Genomic DNA, 23135 nt, shown 5'->3' with positions numbered 1-23135 from the left:
GGGATGGCTCTGGCTGCTCTGGAACAAGCAGGAGTGAATGTGAGCGAGTGCCTTAAACTGTAACACACACGAGTGATTGAAGAAATGTGTGCAAGAAACCATTCTGTGCATGTTGATTTGCTGTGTAGCTGCGAGTAAGTAGTGCAAAGGTGGGGGTTGGGGGGGGGGCTGAATGCGCAATAACAACAAACTCAAAACCTGTGTGCGTGACATGCTTGATGGGGATGTGGCTGTACACATGCGAGTGTTTGTGTGTGTTGTGTTTTTGTGCTAGGCCAAGCATTCCAAAAGCCTAATGTTTATTGCTGGGATCATTGACCTTGGTCACAGTGCCACGCTGTTGGACCGGCGCTCAGGCAAGCAGAACCCAGCGTTGAAGTGGTCCTCACAACTGTCCGGGAGCCCGTTGTCGTGCCCCGATGGGTTCCGGCTGATCACCAGGCTCAGGCTGTCCCCTGCCTCCATGATGAGGGGGATGGTGAGGCAGCAGTCAAAGTCTCTGGTCCGAGCGCAGTTCACCTGCAAGATGGGAGGAGCGGAGGTCAACAGTGGACTCTAATCGCAATCTCTACCCCGTCTTTCTTTTCTAACGATTTTCCTAACCCTTTATTATAGCGTGAGAAAGAGAGGAAGGTATGGGAGATAGGGGGGGGGGGGGGGGACATGCAGCAAACGAACACAGGCAGGATTCAAACCCGGGTCGCTGCGTTCAGGACTGAGCCTATATGGTACGCTCTCTACCCCTGGAACGCTAGAGATAAATACATAAGAAAGATGAGCTTATAGAGAGACGTGCATGCGACGCGTTTCAAAAAAGAGAAGCCACCTGCAGGATGCGGTCGTAGGGCTTCAGCCCCGCCTGGTCCGCGGGGCCGTCCGGACGGATCATGTTGACGAACACCCCCTTCTCCAGGAGGCCGTCTGACACGCTGAAGCCAAAGTCACAGCTCTCACGGCCCTTTCTCAGGGTCACCTAGAGGAGGAGGCCGTCACACACACGGTTCAGGGTCACCCACACACCCACACACACACACACACGGAGGACGGTTTGCTTGAAGACGGTCCCGTGGGACACAAGAGGCCATTGTTCCCCAGGCTCTCCTCACAGGAGCAAATTCATGGGCCGCATTTCAGTCAGCTCACGCTGGGGCTACTATGGCAACTGGAAGGGCCGTGAGTACATTGGATGCTCCCCATTGGCTGCCCCCACAGGTTGACATGTGACCGCCAGGGCTCAGGGAGCAGCGAGGCGGATAGCGATCTCGCCGGAGACAACTTAATGCTTTTTGCCAGTAGAAAACAAAAGGATTAAAACAGCAAGTCGTCCGTTGCTGGGAAGACCGGTTTCTACTTCCTTTCAAAACAAATATTTTCCCAAGGACACGCTTTCATACGGTTAGCTGTTTGTCTCCATATTATCTAACCTAATCACGGTTTACTAGCAATTCACCACGAGGCCAAGGACGGTGTTTTTAAATCAAGCTGTCCGGCTCTTTTTTACAATGTATATTTCTTCCTGTGCCAATGGGCCTCTTGTGTGACGACCGCCGTCCACCACAACAACAACATCCCACTAAACGGCCCCCAAAGTAAATCGCATGCAGCGGTTTAATTACAGCAACACGGAGCCTCTCCAGGATGTGTATCGATGCAGCGTGTGGCCGGAGGAGAGCGGGTAAACACACTCAGAGCCGCGGCTTGTGGGAAGAGATGCTGTGTAATGACTGTTGTCCTTGCGTTCGTCTCCTGCCGTGTAAACACCCTGCAAGTCCTGACTGGCCTGACACAAGAGTCCCTCTACGCCACCGCGGCAGTGAGGAGGATGATGATGATGATGATGATGGGCATCGCGTGCTCAGGCAGAACACGGGAGGAGGCGCTGAGGTAAAATAAGTCGGGTGGATGGAAGGGAAACTGCGTATGATAAATAAAGAAGAGGTGAATTCCCCCTGGAGGTGCTTGTCGGGACAATAATCTCAGGTGGTGATTAAGAATGCGGTGAAAGGCAGATACCACCATGTCCCTTCCTTTGGTCCGTGTTCACCGAGCCAGCGATGGCGGTGTTGATATGTGGTTCCCACATTTGAATATATATAACCCTTGCTGCCAAGTAACCGACGAGCGAATGTTGAGTTGTTGTTCGTGAGACGACATTTTAGGTGTACAACGTAGACGGTGGATTAATCAGAATCCAACCGCCCAGTGTTGGGGGAGCTTGGAGGTCAGTGTGTTCACCCACAAGGTAAAGCGTTTGTTGTGTAACCTTTTCAAAAAAGGCGTTCAACCTTCTCAACACATTCTGGCGTTCCTCCTCAGTACCTTGTGCAGCTCCAGGGAGGTGGGGGACAAGTTTTCGGATAGGCTTCCGTTCCCCATGCTCGCCATAGCCGGGGCATGCCTGGCTCCGGTGGAGCGGCCCAGGGAGCCCTTGGCCCTGGGCTCGTCGCGGGGCCCCTCCCTCCTCAGTGTGGTCTGGAACACAGAGTCCTCGTGGGACTTTGTCTCGTCCAAGTACAGGCTAAGGTTGCTGCTCGTCATGGAGGCCTGGGGGGAGGAGGAGAGGGACTCATGGGGAGGGGGTCATGTGGATAGTGTATGTAAGCAAAAAAATGTCAAGGGTGGACGGTGTAGAGAGGGAGGGAGAGAGAGAGAGGGGGGGGGGCGAGAGGAGGGTAGGAGGGTGGAAATGGCGCGTGCGTGCACACAAACAATGTAAATATAAGACAGTAGGACAAGAGGCTTTGGTGATCAGTGGGACAGGAGGCGTTTAACCCCGGCCTGTCAGAGTTAATAAGAGCTAACGCACTGTGGTGATTATCATAGCGCGTCATCCCATCGGTCATTTAGGCCGACAGGGGCCTATGAATAAAAGAGTGAGACCAGGCAGATGGTTTGGGGGGGGGGGGGGTTCTGACTGGCAGCCTACCTCCAGCTCTCTGATGATCTCCGACTGGCCACAGGTCTCAAGGTCCTGCAGGGCCTGGGACCAGAAGCTGTCTCCCTGGTGGGGGAGGGCGCCGGGGGGGCTGACGAATCTGTGACGGTGCAGGCACCAAAATGTGAGAGCAGCCCCTGCTGTCCTGAAGTTGACTGGGTATTGTGGGTTTTTATTTAAAAAAAAACCTCAGTCAGGACCACAATGAAGGGTTATTGTTGTCGCTTTCTTTTGGAGCAAATAAATGAAAATTTTCTTCTTTGAGTAACAGCCTACGTGTGGAAAAAGTAAACGATAAAACCCAAGAATTGCCTCCCCCAAACAAAATACAGCGCTGAGGGGTCCTTGGACCCTAAAAAAGGGATTCTGTGGAGAGGATTTGCGAAGAAAGACACAAAAAGACGACCGCAAGTAGACAAGATAAATGAATTCTAAAGAGCTTGAGGGCAGTAAGTAAAGTAGAGGAGAGAAAAAATAAAAGAAAAAAAGGACAGTCGGGAATAAATGATGAACAAAAACTTTTCCAACCATCCGCTTTTCAATAGAAACTTCAAAGAAACTTCAGAAAGCCATCGCAAATCCGCAATAATAATAACTATCCCACAAAGCCACCATTTACTGTTAAGCAGCATGGCTTAGAAGGCTGTCCCCACAAACAAAAATGGCCGACAGGGAGGAAACTCCCAACAGCAGCTGGACGCATGCTCTCACCCGGGCCCCTTGTCCCACTCCTCCTCGCTGAACCTGCGGTCGTACGCGGCAGTGGCGTGCTGATGCTGCGTGCTGCCGGCGTTGCCTCTGTGTTTGGTGCGCCGCCACTCGCTGGGATTCAGCGTCAGGTCCGACGCCTTGTGGAGGTACGTCCCTGATCACATCACATTAAAACGATTTGATGAGAATCGATAGGAGGAAGAAAAAACCTGGAGGAAAACCCTTGTTATTTTTATGAGCACACCTTGGCTACAGTATCCGGCATCGAACCCGGAGCCGTCCCAGGAGCTCATGGCCGAGTCTATACTGGGAACGTTGGCCGAATAGACCTCACAGCACTTGCCGGCCTTCTGGGAGTCGTTCAGGAAGTCCTCCTCTGGGTCGCTCAGGAACCCCGTCTGCTCTACAGACTGCTGGGCTTCGCGCTCTGGGGAAGCGGCGGGAGAAGAGGGAGGAGGAGGTGAACCCCTGCCCCTCTAGCCCCTCATGTTACCGGACACATACAGAACGGACATTATCGAGGCTTTCTCCGACAGATATAAACTCCAGGGGCCGGCGACAACGTACTGTCCACCTGCTTCTTGATTTTGAGCGTGACCGACTCGCCGGCCATCTGCAGCAGATGGATGGCCTCGCTGAGCGGCTTCCCCTTCAGACTGACCCCGTTGATGGCCAGGACCCGGTCCCCCACATGGATGGCACCGGTCCTTCAAAACACAGACAGTGGGGGGGGGGGGGGGCAGTCTCAGACAGTGGTCACCCAGTCATTGTTTGGGCTCTTCTTCAGTACACAACAAACAACAAAGCAGCTGCTTGTTACACAGCGAGAGGCAGCAAATAAAAAAGGGAAGAGCTATTGTTACACTTTATGGCGCCGTTTAACAGAACAGTCATTCTGAGGTTTCCAAACCAGGCCACAGGCGACTCTTTGAGCTGGCCTAGACGTCTCTCTTCGGGGTCAACACGTGCTCACCTCTCCGCCAGACCCTTCTTGGTGAGGCCAGAGATCACGATTGGGTCGAAGGGCTCCTCCGTGCCCGAGATGGTGATGCCCAGAGGCCCATTGTAGCGTTTCAGCTCCACCGTGTAGATGATGGACCCCGACATCTCCAGCTCGTCTGAACGCATCCAAACGAGGAAGGGGAACAAAAACAGCCCGTGAAGACACAGGTCTCTCTGTCCTTCATAGTTTACACTTGGGATCCGCCTTTGATCATCCTGATTAAATGTATTCATGTGTTGGTGTGGAATGAATATAGCTAGGGAACATACTGAAATATCATATTGATTATTAGTAACTATTTACTATTTTGTGGACGCTTTAATCAGCGGTGACGGTGTGAACTATAGATGTCATTCACGAGCAGGTAAGGGGTTCGGACTCTTGCTCAAGCAGCCTTCCGCAAGGCCGTGTACATCGGGCTTTGAACCCACAACCTTTTAGCCATGGGCGGGTGACCACTACACTTCCACCCCATGAGTGTGTGAGTCGTCAGCGTTTGGTGAGTCTCTATTCTCTCTGAGCAGCGTCGGTGGTTGGGCTCGTACCCATGTTGTCCTCATCCTTCTGCACTCTCAGCTTCACCATGTCCTCTGCCTGCTGCAGGACGTGCATGGCGTCCTCCATGGTGCAGCGCTCCAGACGCACGTTGTCGATGGCCAGCAGCATGTCCCCGGGCTCCAGGGTGCCTGTTCTGCCGGGCAGAATGATGGGCATGGGAAGCACACAAACGCGCACACACAAACACACACACACAGACGTACACACAAGGGGACAAGATGATCACAACAACACAGCAGCAGGATTTGTCTGACTCATACGGTGTGAATCCAATTAGCACATTTTCTGAAGACGAGAGAGCGAGAGAGAGAGAGCGAGAGAGAGGGAGATGGGGGTGACCCTAACCTTACCTTAATCGACAGAGAGATCTCTCCCTCGCTCTCACCCATTTTCTCCCTCCCTCCCTCCCTCGCTCTGTAAATGTGGCTGCTTCGTCCTACTGATCCAGTTTTGGCCGCTCAATCCAATTAGGCTTGTATAATACAGAGGGCAAGGTATGGTTTCATTTCGTTCCTGATAAATAATCCCCAGTCAGACAGAGGAAATGTGGTTCAGTTCCTGGTTTAGAAGAGTGACTTGCAGTGTGCCACAGAAACCAAGGACCCGCAGTGACTAGCTCAGCATATAACCACATGGGATAAACATTTATTTATGCAATCATTACATAATAGATGTCTTAGGCTCTACTTCGGTAAGCAGTGTTTTTTGTTTAACCACCAATTCATGTTAAATTCAATACAACATTATTTAAAGGCGTGATTTAATGGCATCTACTGCTGAGGTTGCAAATTGCAACCAACAGAATACGTATTGCTAATTTAAAATATTACATATATACTCGCATCACATATAGATATATATTTATTCATAATTAATACCTGTGTGCTATGCTGCCTTTCTTTATGTCAGAGATGATCAGAGGCTTGTCTGGTTTCTTGCTTGCTGAAAATAAATAAATTATTATTAGTAGGCCTACATCTTCCTTTATAAAACACAAACACTGTTAATATTGTTATTTCAAGCACTGAGAAACGATTGAAAACAATTTGATATACAGTTTATTTCATTATGCCCTATGCATTCATTTATATTGACAATTTAGCCCATTTCAATTGACCATTGTCTGATGCTCATCACAGAGAGTGGGACGCTAAAATACGTAATGCCGGTGGAGTGAAAATAGAATTTCTCTAAACTAGGCTACAATACTCAGACAGGGATTTCAGGGCAAACAAAATAGAGATTCTCAGAAAGGAGATTAGGGAGAGGAACTTAGTACACGGAATGACCATTCAGTCTGGTTTAAAAAAAGAAAAGAAAAGTTGAGCTAGACTGCCCCCTGGTGTGCATTTTCACCTACCGCTGATAGTGATTCCCAGTTCCACCCCTCTCCGCTTGGGGAGCTTAACGTGGAAGGTGCCACTGCTGGGAACCACCGACTCTGAGAACGACACCAGCGACAAAGAAATAACGTTGGAATAGCAGGTGAAAAAATATATACAAAATTCAAATTTCTACCTTTTTTTTTTTTTACAATAGAGGATGCAGCTCGCATTATTTAAGACAAATGGAAGACGCATGTTATACAAGGTGAGATGTATTACCTGCCACGTCAAACTCCAGATCCAGAGTGACCTTGTTGGCCAGGGCGGCGTCTCGGAGCAGCTGGTGGGCCTCTTCCAGGGTGCCCTCCTCCGTGGGGATGCCGTTGATGGACAGCAGTCTGTCCCCCACCTGAAGCAGCCCACACCTTCACACAGACCACAGGCATGGGTCACACAGGGGCACCATGCACATTCATACTGGACACGCATGTTTGATTCGTTTTCCAATAAATGTATCTGACCCTAAGCATGTAAGAGCGAGAACCCGGCTTTAAGAGAGTTGAGTTATACTGGCCAAACCCCAGCGTGTTACTGGTTCAAACCGTATCCTCGACCAATATCCTCACCCGGCAAGACTATGATTCGCTATGATTCAACAGGCTGCATCAACCCGATAGAAACCGACCTGACTCAACCCCACCGTGCTGAGAGCCAATCCACAGACCAAACACCGCCATTCCCACCCACTCAACCTTTTAACTGCACAGACACAACAAACAACCACAACAACACACTGGGCCCCGTCAAACAGGACGAGACATCCATTAACCTGAGGGGCCTGCAGCGGGGGCCTCATCACAACAGCATGCTCTACTGGAGTCACTGGGGGACTCTGGCTAATTCATATGACATTCCCAAGGGGATGGGGTGATCTGTCACCACCAGAGGGGGATTATCATTAACTGTGTAAAACGGGGGGAGGGGGGCTACACCACGGCAGCGCGGCTTTGGCTCGTCGTGACACACTGGCTCGGCCGCCGCCGCCGCCGCCTCTCATTAGCCTGTGTCATGTCGTCTTTGATCAATATTTGCAAAACGGGGGGGGGGGGGGGGATTTCCCCGAACACAACGCCAGGATCAGCACATAACTAGGCCTCATCAATAATGCAGTGCTCGATTCACCCGCGGTTGGGGAAGGCTAAATGAGGAGATTTGCACACACTTTGCACACAAAGGCTATTTCAAATGATTTTGCAGACAAGGTTCATGCCAAGAGACGTCCACAGTGACAGATGCACAGGTCATTAAGGATGCCTCTGGGTGGGGTTGTGGAGATCGGGAATCGAACCCAGTACCTCTTTGGCCGGGAGTCATCCACCTTAGCAACTACGCTGTCCCTATCCTACTCCATCACCCTGCCCTGGGAGCTGGTAATAGCGTCTGATATCAAGAGCTCAGCACGTGCAGAAGCGTAGCTGTTCTGATCAGCGATGGAGAGCCCCTTCGGTGCACCATGTTAACGACCGTGATGTCATTTCCAGATGCAGTGGAGCTTGGGATGATCCGCCACGGGACCCTCAAGGTCCAGCTGCACTCCACACAGTTCAAGGTGACCCCGTTGTGTACTCATGTGTGCCTGACTCTTTGAGGGGGGGCCCACAGTGTGTGTGTGTGTGTGTGTGTGTGTGTGTGTGTGTGTGGTCGTCTGTGTGTGCGCTACCTCTCGGCGGGGCTGTCGGGCTCGATGAAGCGGACCACCGCGGGCGCCGACAGAGCCTCGGTGGCGAAGACCCCCCCCTGCAGCTGCAGGCCGAAGCCCGTGAGCGGATCCCCCCGCAGGACCACCTCGCTGGTCTCCACGTGGACGACCTGCCCACCCGGGCCCACCGAGCTGGACGCCAGAGACACTAGGGGAGAGAAGAGGGAGAGACAGAGGGACAGAAAGAGAGAGTCAGAGATAGAGAGACGGAGACAGAGACAGGGAGATGGAGAGTCAGAGAGACAGTCAGAGACAGAGAGAGAGACAGAGAGAGAAAGAGACAGAGAGAAAAAGAGACAGAGACAGAGAAAGGGACAGAGTGACAGAGAGAGAGACAGAGAGATAGACAGAGAGACAGCGAGAGAGACAGAGTGACAGAGAAAGAGCGAAAGAGACAGAGACGGAGTGAGGGACAAGAGAGAGACAGAAAGAGACTGAGAGTGTGAGATTTAAAAACAGTAAATAAGGCAAGAGAGCGGGATTGTGGGCAGAGAAAAGATGGAGAGAACGGAAAGAGAACGAGAGACATGTAAAGGACGAGTGACAGAGAGAGGGGGGGGGGGGGCGGAGAATGAGTCATGAGATACATCAGCGCGACGCCACTCAGGTTTAAATCTGCGATGGGTCAGATCCGACAACACGTCAAGGTGGGTGGGAGAAGGGGAAGAGGACGAGCAGTAATCTCTTTTAACAGCCATTCCCAGAAGGGAAGGGCCCCCCACACTAGAGTGGTAGCAGAGAGGGGCAGGTTGTCTTAGCCATCGTACGGGAGCTCTTGTGGTCCTTGGTGCGGTGCCGTCTCTTGCCCGTGGAGCCGCGGGGGCTGCCGGGGGCCAGGCTGGGCGCGGGGCAGGGCAGGCTGCTGCTGCCCTGGCTGCTGAACCCGGAGGTGACTGTGGAGGAAGGGGAGAAGCCACCGCTCACCAGAGCTGGAAGGAGACACACTCACCGTCACACACATCAAGACCCCCCCCCCCCCCACCCCTAAATACACCCACACACCCTCCGACACGAGCTAAAGAACGCTTAAGGCAGACCCGAATGCATGAAATAAAACCCAACCTCCTCTCGCTTAAAGGACCCCCTCTTTCACCACCAGGTGCAGTGTTGACGAGCCGTTTCACAATCAACCCCTTAGTGACATCACACAAGTGGGAGTGTCCACGCAGATGTATGGTAGGTAGATCTGCCAGTAGGTTCAGGCCACTAGGTAGGTTGCTGACGTCATCTATCTATCATACATCTGAGCGTCAGAACATGACCTCCTGCACACGAGCTGACACACACCTACACACACACACACACACACACACACATGCACAAACACACACAAAAATATGGTGACTGATGTTAGGAGGAGTAAACCTACTGGAAATAATTCCCCTTGATGGGCTGAAAGAAAAAAGGTCTTTCCCCTACAATGGGGTGTGCGTGAGTGCAGGCGTGCGTGTGTGCGTGCGTGTGCGCGCGCATGAGCGTACGTGTGCGTGTGTGTTTGTGTGTAGCCAGCAGCAGTGCACGTCACATGGCATAACTTACATTTGCAGTGGTCCTGGTGGTTGTGTGCGTGGCTCGGGCTGTTCCATGGCTTCCCGTGGCCCGTATGCTGCTGAGAAGGAGGTAGAGGAGGAGGGGGGCAGTAGCTCTGGTCCCAGTGATGATGGTTGCTCTTCTGCACTTTGACTACAAAACAACAACAAGAGAGAGACTCAATGCATTGAGGCCGTCTTCATCTCCATTTCCCCCCGTCCCGTCTTTACGGAATTCGTAAAAAAAACAAAACAACCATGAAATCCTGTCGTCTAAATATACACCACAGCTAACAAAAGCCCAGGGGATAATTCCAAGCAGAGTAATTGATATTTAATGTTCTCGTCATGGTACACCCGATCAGAATCCTTGTGTTAGTGCTATATTTGTGATTAGCATCGGAAAATCTGACACAAGAGTAAAAAGCAGGGTGGTGGTGAAGGTTCTTACATTTACTGTTAAATGCCAGAAACGCTAAGTGCAAATTGGCCATCATTTTCAGAACCTCATTTGCATACGAGTCAGGAGGCCCCCAGAGAGCCAGCGTGCTGTGAACGGCGGACATGGGGTTATTGTTGTGCGCAAGAGCCAATGTGACCACCATGATGAGCAGACAAAAGGAAGTGGCCTGTTTTCACCACCTTGATTGGCCACAGCTGAAAGCTTGATTGATGTTAAATGCAGGAGTCTGCCCTCTCAATTTATTGGCTATTCACTGCTGAATAGAAGCAAATAGCCTTCCTTTGCTGAATATTGTTTCTGCTGGCCTTGAATCGTTTCAGTTTTTCAGGAGGAAATGTAACACCTTTATCACACCTAAGAGTATTTCAATATGCACTCTGCATGTCTTTAGAATAAGGAAGCTTTGAGCCATGGCGTGCACCTAAATAATGTGCTAGGAAACGCAAATTCTCTGGGATCTAAATGTGTCACAGGAAGTTAAATGTGACAGTAATCCCTGCCGCTTCGTTAGCATGGCGGCTAATCTCCCCACAACTCATTTCCATGGAAAGGCTTTGGAAGAAACATGCATGAAGCAGGCTGTGTGCCGCCGTATTCTGGGTACCAGGTTAATCTCGAGTAAATGCAGTGAGAACACATGACCAAGCTTCCTCCTCCTCCTCCTCCTCCTCCTTCTCCTCCTCCTCCACCAGCACCACCACCTCCACCACCATCACCACCCTCTCCTGGCTGTTTCTAATGGACTCACTCGAACAGCACGCCTCTATCAGCTTACGCTAAGCTCACCTAAGGGAGTCTCTCCAAGAAATAATGTTGTCTATCAGCAACGCACAAGAGAAAACCAACAAGCCACACTAACTGCTAAGCCCTTAACAGTTGTACGAAATCCCTCAGAGGAGAGACACAAATGGCATCTTTGTGATTATCGTGTCGTCTAATCCTGGGAGGAATGAAGACTGGAGATCATCATCTAATTCAACCCACGCTCAAAAACTGATGTCCTTATTCAATTCGGCTTTTAAAGAGGTATAGATGGGATGAATAGATTTCACAATTTTTCTCTCTGAGACAGTTCAGTTGCAGTGTAAAACAGATACCACAGAGTCATCTTTTCACAGACATTTACATTTGTAACGATAAAAAATAGTATTTATTGAGAACAATCTCCATGGAGAACTGCTCCTTATATTAATGTTCCTTAAAAACGTCCCCGTTCATCATGATGGTAAAGTAGAAAGTATACAAGGCTCCGGGAAAAAATATAGACTATACACAGGCCACCTGTCTCTGTGTGTTCAGAAGGAAACACTCAAATTTAATTAACTTCCTCACATGCAGGACCACCCGTATGTTCCTAACTAAGATAAATAGATTGAGATTACTTGATCAATCCCTACTGTTCAGCAGCCGCTGCACTACGAAGTATGAGCTGCATTTACTTTCAGGTGAGTGCTATGTTTTTCATACGTTTATTTATTATTAATTTTATTTTGTATTCTAATGTTTTCGCTACAGCAGGCATTCATTCAGCAAAGCTTGGCTCAAACCTAGTAAATTAAAGGGGAAAAGTGTATGAGAAAAAAAATATATATAGTGAGTCCAATCCTTTTTTTTTAAGGAAAACTAACAAATAAATGAAGGGAATTATATAATAAAATACAAAAATTGGATTAAACAATAAAACGCATGCCATATATTACCCGTGTCCTGGGGCCTGATGGGAAGTCTGCTCTGATTGGCCGGGAGCATCTCTAGCTTGACCACGTCGGCGGTGCTGGCCAGCAGCTGCGTAGCCTCCATGAGCGAGCAGTGCTCCGTGCTGGTGCCGTCTATGGACAGCAGGATGTCGCCCAGATGCAGCGCGCCGCACCTTGACAGGGAGAGACAGGAGCATGTCGGAGGACGTCAGGTCGTGGTTTCCCGGTGAAAGGGGATCTGTGTTCACCGTTCATGTCTCCGGTCACATGTCTCCTGGCCCTGTCCGATCTACCTTTCCACCACACTGGCGCCCTTGATCTTGTCTATGATGATGACTTGTTTGTTCCTGAACACGGCGGTGTTGAGGCTGATGCCCAGGCCGGCGTTGGAGGGGCCCTTGGCTATCTCCACCAGCAGGGGGCCCGACGCCTGCTGCACTGCCTCTGGAGGGAGACAGAGAGCGGAGGAGTGCTGCGGGTTGGTTTTATGCAACCAGGGTCAGGGTTTCACTGAACGCTTATCACTATGTTGGCTCTTTCACTATCAGAAGCTGTGGCTTTTTAGTAGTGTGGTTGCAAAGCAAGCCATACTATTGTTATTTTTGTTTGTATATTATATTATATATTATATAAGATAGATTATATTTGTATATACTTTATTGCCATAGATAATAGACCAATATTATTAGAATGGTTCATGGTTGAACACTGTACACGGTTTCATCTGGAAGGGAGTTATGCGGACGAAGCAATCTTTAAGCCCCTGTATGAGTTGATATATGAAAGGTGTGCTGTGGATATGATATTCAGAGGATAAGACAGAATCCTAAAGATCTGTGGGTGTGCGACTGAGAGCTGGCTGTGACTGAGCAGCTAGGAGAGCTCTCCTGCCCCCTGGGACCTTGAGCGATAACTAGGATTTAGGGATAGAGAGAACAGCTGAGACTACACACCCTACTCATGCCTAGCTTTACCTCACTGGGGGGTCAGACACGCATAAATGCATATCTGGTCGCACATGCAACACATTTCACACGCAGATTTGATTTGAGCAATGTTATCTGACATATTCATAGCAAAGCAACATTGAATTCCGACGTCACGAAGAAGCAGGTATGAGTAAGGAATGTTGCTTGAAGACCCACACAGGCAGACTGCGGACGTAGGGATTCGAAACTAGAACCTCGTGGCTGGAATGCAAACACTCTACGAAACTATCCCTACACAGATTCCTGACTTAATGCAATTCCATCCTCTACTGCCGCATTAAAGTTGCTTCTCTCTCTGTGCATGTTTAAAAGTTCAAATCAGCAATTAACCTTTTCCAGTGCCAGGCTGCATTCCTCTCCAGCACATCCTATTAATACAGTCACACGTCATTTATTCAAAGCTCCCTTCATAGCACGTATGACCTCAATTAGGACCACCATCATGCTACACACAACGTGCCTCACCAGGTCTTGGGGGGGGCCGGCATTTCGCTGGGCCCCCCTGGGCTCCGAAGCCGCCTCCTCCTGGTCTGCGTCTCCAACACTAACACTCAATCCTCTCTCCCGTGGGGTTAAACCACCACGGTTCACCCCTGAGACAGAGCCTACCATGGGAGTTCACTCCCCCACAGAATATGCGTGTGAGTCTGTATGCTTTAGTGTGCATGTGCATGTGTATGTCAATGTACATGTGTGTGAGTGTTGGAGTGTGTGCTTGTGTGTGTTTGGGTATGGGTGTATGTGTGAACATGCATGAATGCGACTACATGCATACATATGGGGTTTTGCGTGTGTGCATGTGCGTGTGTGTGTGGGCCTGCGTGTTTGTGTGCATGTGCGTATGCATGTGTGCTCACCCACGACGGACACGTCATACTCTATAAGGAACAGGGCCTCCTGGCTGCTCTGCATCAGGGCGGTGAGGGCGTCGGCATGCTTCTCTCTGGTCAGCGGCAGCCCGTCCACGCTCAGCACGCGGTCGCCTGCCTTCAGCGTGCCCTCCCTGGAGGAGGGGGAGGAGGGAGGGAGGGAGGGAGGGAGGGAGGGAGATATAAACAAACAGGAATGAAAAAAAGAGAGTGAAGGAATGAATGAAAGAAAGAAGGAAAGAAAGCGAGAGAAACAAGCAAACAAAGAAAGAGAGAGAATGAAATAATTTAAGAAAGAAAGAATGAAGAGAGAAGGGATCGTATAAATATGGATGGAGTAGAGAGTGCTGTAGGTGTAAAAGTGGTCAAAGCAGTAGAAATAAGTGCCATAAATAATATTCACATGGAATTCCATAAAATCATAGTAAAGATTATTACCAAATAATTCCACAAAAATTAGGTCACTTCTCAGGGGGCATGTGTGGTGAATTTGCAAACGGTTTGAGTCAGAGATGTTTCAATGTGAAATGCGAAGAACATCATGGGCCTCAGGATGTCTGCTGTCATTTAACATACTTTTTGATTATTTGACAGAAAAAAAATCGAGTGAATATCGCTATTTGCTTCCTTGTATGATTTGCAGAATATGCAATATGTCGTAGAACTGCTTAGCATAGCGTTAGTGAACACAGCAGCGGCCTAATGTAGCATGATCTAACTCCTCTTCATTAATGCACACACAATATCTGTGTTCACGTGGGAGTTTACACAGGTAAATACAGAAACATACAGGAAACAGATAGACACAGGTACATAGAGGTACACACAGGTACATACAGTAACATACAGAAGGACACAGATACACACAGGTACATACAGTAACATATCGGAGGACACAGATACATGCAGGTACATACAGTAACATAAAGATACATACAGGTGCATACAGTAACATACAGATACGAACAGGTACATACAGCAACATCCACAGACAGTCTCTTTTTGTCCTCACCTGTCAGCAGGACCACCGGGCCTAACATAAGTCACCACCAGTGGGCGAGACCTGTGCCAGTCTTCATGGAAGCCCCCTGAAAGACATTGGAGATCTGTTATGCAATGACATGGAACTAGGTTTGATGTACCACAGGAAGAATGGAAGGAGTTTGGGTGTATATAGTGCACACATCCCATTGTAAGCCATCCCATGTTTCCAATGCCTCCTACCTCTCATGACGAATCCGAAGCTGTTCCCTTCCTTGTGTAAGCAGACCTCTATCGTCTTGGTGAGCATCCCCGAAGGGTTCTGGACTAATATATAGGAGAGGACAAAGCAGTTGAGCACTTAGCACACAGCTACCCTTTGTCCACTCTACTTCGGTTATTTTAGACATAATGTACAGGATGAAATGCCAAGTCTGTATCTTTCTCCTCAACCTAAAACCTTAAAGAGCCAGTTATCCCTCAGATACATTTTGATCACTGTGATATAAAAGTGTTAAAATGTCATAGATAACTATGTTGACAAGACAAAAAAAAGAGGAAAAAATGGTTTTGGATGCACTGGCTCTTTAAGTACAGTGTAGACGTTAGACACTGTCGTATATCACACAAAAGTTCCATGGAACTGCTTCTGAAGTCATTTGTTTCATAATACCAAAGTCATGTTTTATAGTTTTGATATATCAATCTCAGTTGCAGGGTAGCTGTAGGGAGGTCCTTCTATGTGGAAAACATACTCTGCATTAAGATTATGGTTTGAATGGATGGAGAGGCTTGACATTTTGCCCATTAAACCAAGCATTGAGATCATCCAGTTTCAAGTCGAGCTAAGCCTAGGGCTCGTGTTGAAGCCTGGTTCCAGGGTTTAAAAATCGGCAGGCAACCTAATCTGCCATCCAACCCCAGCACCTCATATAATTAAAGTGGCCCACTTGTGCTTGTGTTCAACAGACACGACACAGAACACCACAACTGTCTGCGCATCGCCCACTCTTGGTTACATTAGCGCGGATGGACACGTCCGTCAAAAACACCAGCAACACAGCCCCATACACCCCCAGCCCCACCTACCGGTCTGGGGCAGCTCGTACTCAACCTCCAGTACCACGCGCTCTCCGATGTTCTTCAGGAGGCTGATGATTTCGTCGTGCCGCAGCTTGCACAGGTTAATGCCGTTCACAGACTTGATGTAGTCTCCCACGTTCAGCTGGTCGCTTCTGCGGAGAAACCCAGAGGGACTTTGAGGCGAGGCCAACTCATTTAAATCGGGGAACACAATGTTGTTCCAAATGTTGTCATGCCCACCCACATACCCTGATGGACAGGTAATAACCAGCGACGGAGAGGTCTGTCTACTGTTTACAAAACTGTCTACTCTCTATCTCAACTTTTTTGAAAGGGTCGGTGGTAACTGCCACACATATAATAGCCTTATTATTATAATAACCAATATCTACCTATCTAATTGTTTTTTGATTCAAATGGCCTCATATCTAGAGCGTATTGTTAGGGCGATGTCCCTAAATGTCAGTTGGAGATTTTATTTAAATGGATACATATACACATATACATATGTGCTGACCCACTTCTGGAGAAGCTCTACAAACCCGGTTTTGCACACAGTTGCACATATTGATGTTATGAATCCACGTCCTGCATTTGAATACAGATGAAATGGCTGTACTGCCCTTCCTTCTGGCCTCAGAACATCTCTTTGGGCCACAGCCAATCAGAACGATGACCGGGGGCATGCGTGCATGCATGACATCATCAGTACACATCCAACAGCCCTCCCACCCTTTTCATCTCTCTATTCTTGTCACAGACATACGAAAGCAGAAACGCAGACACAGACACACACACACACACACACACACACACACACACACACACACACACACACACACACACACACACACATGCGTTCGTCCGCACACCCACACACACATATACTATCTGTCTCGCTCAGATAAAATGGGAGACAAATTCTGTCATTTGATGACGAGTCACACGCTGCTTAGTCACTGTCCCTTGCTCTCTGCACTCTGTCTGAAGGACTGGTGTGTTCAGTCATAATGAAACCATCTCGAGTAAAATAGGCTAAGGTTAAAAATACTTAACCGCTAAAGATAGTGCTAAACATCACCGGTGAGTCAGGCAACCCTCAGCAAGAGCAATGTCGTATAAATTTTCAAACCCAACTTTTAAATGATATTTTAGTTTTATAAAATGTTTTTTTTACCGCTATCTTCATTTGTTCCTCTGGAGCCCACGTTGTTGTGTAACGCCCCCTGTGGCCAACAGGGCATGGTGGAACGCTTGATCTAACACTACACCGCTCGTCCCGCGGCTAGGCCAAGCAGGTGTCGCTACATACTCACACGTGTGTGTGTGTGTGTGTGTGTGTGTGTGTGTGTGTGTGTGTGTGTGTGTGTGTGTGTGTGTGTGTGTGTGTGTGTGTGTGTGTGTGTGTGTTTTGGAAAGCGCATAATTTGGCCAGACAACACGCTGTGGTGTGGTTGCCAGGGCGATAAGGATCGCATCAGCGAGCAGAGATCTCACCTGGCAGCCAGCCCACCTGCCCGTAGGTTGGACACTCTGGGCTTGCCGTCCTTGTCGGAGCCCCCTGAGATGGTGAGGCCCAGGCTACTTCCTTCCCTCTTCATCAGGTCCACCGTGGTCAGCCCGCGGTACTCCTCTGCGAGGGGAAGACACACAGTCAGCCACACACCACCACCGCACATCGCCACCACATCGCTGGCTCTCCCCGGGGACGTTGGAACAGAACACCTTTGTTTTTATTTTATCTTCATCTCACAGATTGTTTTCTTCTTTTCTCATCAGGATTTCTGTTTTGATTTCGGTTTTTTGTGCCATGTGTTATGGAGAGTGGAGAATGGCACAATGGGAACTTAGCAACAACAAACAAAAAAACAAATGATACGAGAAGGGCGTTCCGTGGGTTCTTTGTTAAAGAGTGATTTCCCTAATAAACAACGTCAAAATAAGCCACTTTAGAGGATGGATGGAGAGTCAACGCTTGTCTGTTAAGTAGGGTCTGTGAGGTTCAGCGAGGTTCCACCTGAAACAGTGATGTTGGGGCTGGTTGACGTGGACGGTGGACGTGGTCTCATTCTGTCTGGTGGAAGGGCCGCATTGTGCTAGGCTGTGAGATCCTGTATGTGAAGTTCACCGTGGGAGGCTGCTGCAGTTTACTCACAATGACAGCGGGTGCCACACAGGCAGTTTTCCATCGCATCTCAGCGTTTGCAAGATATATAAAGCAACATGCCAGTCTGGAGAAAACAGCAGGTGGTCTGGCGGTTCGATTCCATGGCTCCTGCTAGCAAACTGGTTAGGTGTCCCTGAGCAAGGCAGCTAAGCCTAACTGCCTCCAACGTGCTAGTTATTGACTGTGAAGCCTTTTGAGTGGCCACTGAGGTTAGGAAACAGCTAAACCAACCTCATAGATCATTATAATATCTTATTATTGTTATTTATCCCAACAAGTCAGGTGAAATGGGCCTAGCAGCACTGACTGATCAGACCTCCGATAATAAAACAGTGTTGGTGTGGAAAATATAAACGTATTTAGTTGGCTTTTGTGTGAAGTCTCCTTTCAAGTTAAGAACTGTGCACAAGGCGTTATTTAACCTCATCCAGTAAGGGAAGGGTGGGAACGAGGCCGTACCTGTGAGGCTGCGTCTCTGGGAGGCATGGCTGTGGTGGTCCCCGCTCCCAGAGTCCTTGCCTCCCTTGGAGTAGGGCCCATCGTCTGAGGAGAGAAGAGGAACATGGCTGTGGGTGAACAGAGTGGAGAGCCCGTGTCCTAGGAGCAGCACGGTGCAAACACAAAGCTGAACGGGTATCAGGAGCCATCCTCCAGTCCGCACAGCCCTCCATTAGGAGGACTGCCCTCCATCCACCCCAACTCTCGAGCCTGGAGGTGCGCCGACGGGCGTACAGGAGGGGGGTCAAGAGTTAAAGCGACCCCTCTCAGTCCGAGGGGGAGACCCTGGGAAACTGTTAATTTAACACAAGACTTGCTCCGCGACGGCTTGATTTATGTGACTACTAAACCATGGGAATGCTTCTGAGGAAGGACCAGCATGTGCTTAATGGGCTTTCTGAGCGTAGAGGGAAAATAATCATTTTCATGTCATTTGCAGCAGCTGTTACTAAAAAAAACGAAGAGTGGTTTAATCTGCACTGCAGGGAAAATGGTTGATTCTGTTTTTTTTCAGCTGCGTTTCTACCACAGCACTGGGGCTGGCCCTAGATTAGGACTAACCATGGGCTGGCCACACAGACCTGTTAATAAAGCTCCTGGAGCATGTCAGCAGTCCCTGCGATGGGGGATCTGACGTGGCACTTCGTTAATCCTGTCCACGGAAGATTACCTTTTCAGCTTGCATCCTTAGTGTTTGAATATCATCTTCAAAATTGAAGGATTCAGCCAGCACCCCCACCTTTTTAAGATGCGGGTGCTTTTGCCACACAGGGTGTGCTATGGGTTTACATGTTTAAAATGTTAAGTAAACCCTGTATTTACTATATTGAAGGTTTCTCTTGTGCTTTGCAGTGTGGATATTATAAATATTATACATTTATTCAAAAAATAATTTTGGTTTATTTTACCAAATTTCTCCGTCATCTCCCAGTCAAAAAATGAAAACAAATTCCCTGCCAAATATATACTTTCAGATTCCAATTTTTTTTGCCGTACTTTGATGTATTGGGAGAGATGGCTCAATTCATGGAAACACATCATAAATTATGTAGCATTCCACGCAAAACCTTCTTTCTGAATTCTTCAACTGCGTAATCATAGTAAAAAAGCAGTAGAAAAGCGAGATGCCTGGCCCTGCGTCCACTTATCTGCAATCCTTCAACATGTAGTGTTTAGGATTGATGTTCATGATCCATACACAGCTTCAAGTATCAAGTATGCGCCATTAAGAGGTCCATTACAGTTATGTAATTCAATCCGGTAGAGCATGTACATGTGGGATCCAAGCACATGACATATACCAATGCATACTATGGTAATTCAAAAACCCTTTAAACACATCCTTGGAAATGTCAACTACAGCTGCTTAGAGAAATGCACACACACACAAGCACATACACACATGCATTAACCAGTGTGCATGTGCACACAGATACACGCACACACACACACACACACACACACACACACACACACACAAACACACACAGACACACACACTCACCCCCTAAACACATGCATTAACTGGTGCGCATGTGCACACACACACGCGTGCACACACACACGTGCGCGCACGCGCGCGCACACACACACGCGCGCGCACGCGCACACACACACACACACACACACACAGTGACACATTAAAGTCACATAGAGCTGGGCATAAGCATGGTAATCACACAGCTTGCTGAGGGCCCTGATAGACCAGCAGCTGTCATTGAAGTCGTGAGGGGACGGTAGCTCTGGGTTACGCACACAGCCCCTATGCATCTGCACGTGACTTCACTCTACTGTACCGCCAGGGCATTCTGCAGCCATCTTCCGCTCTGTCTTAAAACATAACCATAGCAGTGAGTGACTCCAACAGGCAGGGTTAGAAGAACCACCATGGTGAATATGAATAATAAACAGCCCTGGTTCCATTTATATTTGTGCCTCACTAATATCATGTGTGGAGGCGCATTTGCCTGCCTAAACGATGTATCAAAGCCTTGTAATGACTTTACAAAAATGTGAGGCAATCTCATAAGATATCTGGAGAGTCAATTAATTCCTGATTTAATTCAGGGCACTGAATGCCTCTTGGAACCAATCAGAATGTAGGTTAGATTTGGGGCCAGCGCTGACAATGGCAATGAAATCAAATTGCTATTTTCAGATATTAAACCTTATTTATACACCACGCTCATCCAGACCCAGTTTGCATTGCTTTTATGTGTTCCACATCGGGGTGGCAGGGAAGCTTGTGAGGAGCTGATGCCAAAAGTCCTATGGCATCTGCTGCAGCAGTTGTAAGGCAATGCTTCCCCATGTGCAATCCAAACACACATGCACATCAATCTCTACCAAGGTATTACAATGAGCCCACACGTCTAAACTCTAGACTAGGTCTTTTTTTTCCAGTGTCATGTTTCTTGAATAAATTACTTTCTTAACTGTATACATTTTTACATCAGTATACTAATGATCTGACTTGCATGCAATTGACGACATGACAGTAATATATATATAAAAATATATATATACATAATATAAGATAATAATTCAATAATGCTTCTTGGCCAGAATTTGCTGCACTGGTAGATGTTGTTCCCATCCTCTGAATGTTTGAAACACTGTTGGCACCACTCCGTTTGAAAGACAGTGACAATCTGCCTGGGAGCCTTTACTCTTGTGGGGAATAGCAGCCCCCTAGAAGCATGTCTGTAAGCATGGAAGTGGTGGGCTTACCAATGCTGCTCTTTGGATCTCTCCTAAGACCACACAGCATGGTTGGAGTACAGTTGTTGGCTTTTTTGTTCAGGGTCGTGAGCTTAGCTCCACTGGAGAAAAATAAAAAGAGAAACAAAACAAAGACGAAAGATGTTCCAAGGCAAGCAAAGTCTCAGCCTCTTACAGAAAACCGCAAAGACACCTCCTTGTCCTCTGCCATCTGATCAAACAGCAACATTCTCTTTGACTGTTTGCAGCTGAAGAAAGGATTCTCCTCCGGTCAACAGTTCAGTAGTTTATCTTCAAGCCTTTCACTTAAAAAAAAGAAGATAGATGGACAAAGAATCAACGTGGTCAATGTTTTCTCCTCTTCCTTAAAAGTAAATCCTGACTCTCTTCTTGTAAGTAACGGTGTTCTTTAATAATAATCAAAAGTGGGTCAAATAGGACCCATTCTCTCCATCTCGATGTGTTGCTTTTCTAGGGGCAATCTTACTGGTCGCTCATCTGGTCTCAGAGGATGAATCATTCCTATTTCCACTCACTCACTATCGTACTCCCACAGAGGGCTAGGATACAACTCCTCTCTCACACACCGCTACGGCGACTGTGGTCGAGCAAATTCTCTTGCTCTCTCCCCCTCTCTCACTCCCTCTCTCCCTATCTCTCTCTGTCTGCCAGAGGGGTGCATTGAGGCAGACACACGACAAAGTCACCCCCCCCCCCCCCCCCCCCCACCCTCCACAACACACACACACACGGTCACACTCATTCTTTCCCCATTTAACACTACTCCACTGTGCTCCCTCCACACACACACACACACACACACACACACACACACACACACACACACACACACACACACACACATGTGCGAGGTACACATGCGCACGCCGTGTTCACACTCACATCATGACTGTACACATTCTACACAAACCCCCCCCACCCAAACACACACACACACACACGCTCACACACTAACACATGCACACAATTAACACCACCCCCGCATTCATTACCATACAGAGCACTTGCTCGGTGCTGAAAGCAGTCACATCTTTCCCACATACACTCTAGTCAGTTCTGCCGTACGTTGCGTCCATCCACACAATTCTGTTATCTCTCAGCAGGAACAAGGAGGACACCTCTGGCATTCCAGAACATTCCAATCTCAACAGCATGTAATAGGAATATCTCTCTCGTTGACAAGGATTCCAATAACAAAATTAATCATGTTCTTTAAGGTAACACCAGAATGTTGAGGATATTGTACTTAAATGATACAATTGTTGGGAAATGGAATATTAATATACATAATAATACATATTTAATAAGAAATGGTACATTTTGCTACAGCCGTAAGGCTCTGAGAAACCTTTTGTTCTTGGAGGTCAGAGGGCTATTGGCTGTTGGCCGGGCCCCAGCCAAACAGGAAGGGGTCCAAATTTGTCCATCTACTTGACGCAGTCTCACACCTGTTTTACCATGTGTCACGCACACATGCCTCTGCTCCTCATTCACCACAGATAACCTCTCTAGTCTGCTCCCTCTCCCATTCTCTGCAGACCCATTTTGTTCTCCCCCCAGCCGGATTTTCACTACATTATTTTCTGCAGTGTAATCCTCCCGCCCCGATAGATAAGGAGGCTGTATGGGAAGGCAAAGCAAACGCGTATATATATATATATATATATATATATATATATATATATATATATATATATATATATATATATATGTATATATATTAACATATACATACCTATATATGGCCTATATAAATCCACCATGGTGGTTCATTACGGAAACACGATTAAAAAGAAGTTCCAACAAAATACTGGATGTTTTGCCCT

At 48.1% G+C, this 23135-nt stretch overlaps 1 protein-coding gene across 1 annotated transcript; it reads right to left on the bottom strand.

Annotated features, from left to right (window-relative positions):
- Nucleotides 1–324: 324 nt before the first annotated feature.
- LOC307079627 (glutamate receptor-interacting protein 2-like) lies at nt 325–21337 on the bottom strand (the record flags this gene model as incomplete). The annotated part of the gene is made up of 24 exons (XM_079742067.1): nt 325–519; nt 827–973; nt 2320–2544; nt 2927–3035; nt 3647–3800; nt 3891–4073; nt 4214–4353; nt 4620–4764; nt 5195–5340; nt 6086–6149; nt 6568–6648; nt 6812–6957; nt 8253–8439; nt 9059–9220; nt 9831–9974; nt 11984–12153; nt 12274–12424; nt 13827–13972; nt 14851–14926; nt 15063–15146; nt 15909–16054; nt 17400–17535; nt 18529–18612; nt 21298–21337. The coding sequence occupies 24 exons, from the start codon at nt 21335–21337 to the stop codon at nt 325–327; spliced, it is 3261 nt and encodes a 1086-aa protein (XP_079598193.1).
- Between the last annotated feature and the right edge of the window lie 1798 nt (nt 21338–23135).

Source organism: Pollachius pollachius (genome assembly GCF_949987615.1).
Source record: "Pollachius pollachius genome assembly, chromosome: 8".
In the NCBI taxonomy this organism is placed as follows: Eukaryota; Metazoa; Chordata; class Actinopteri; order Gadiformes; family Gadidae; genus Pollachius; species Pollachius pollachius.
The sequence above is the reverse complement of the archived record's forward strand: the minus strand, read 5'-3'. Positions and strand labels throughout refer to the sequence as shown.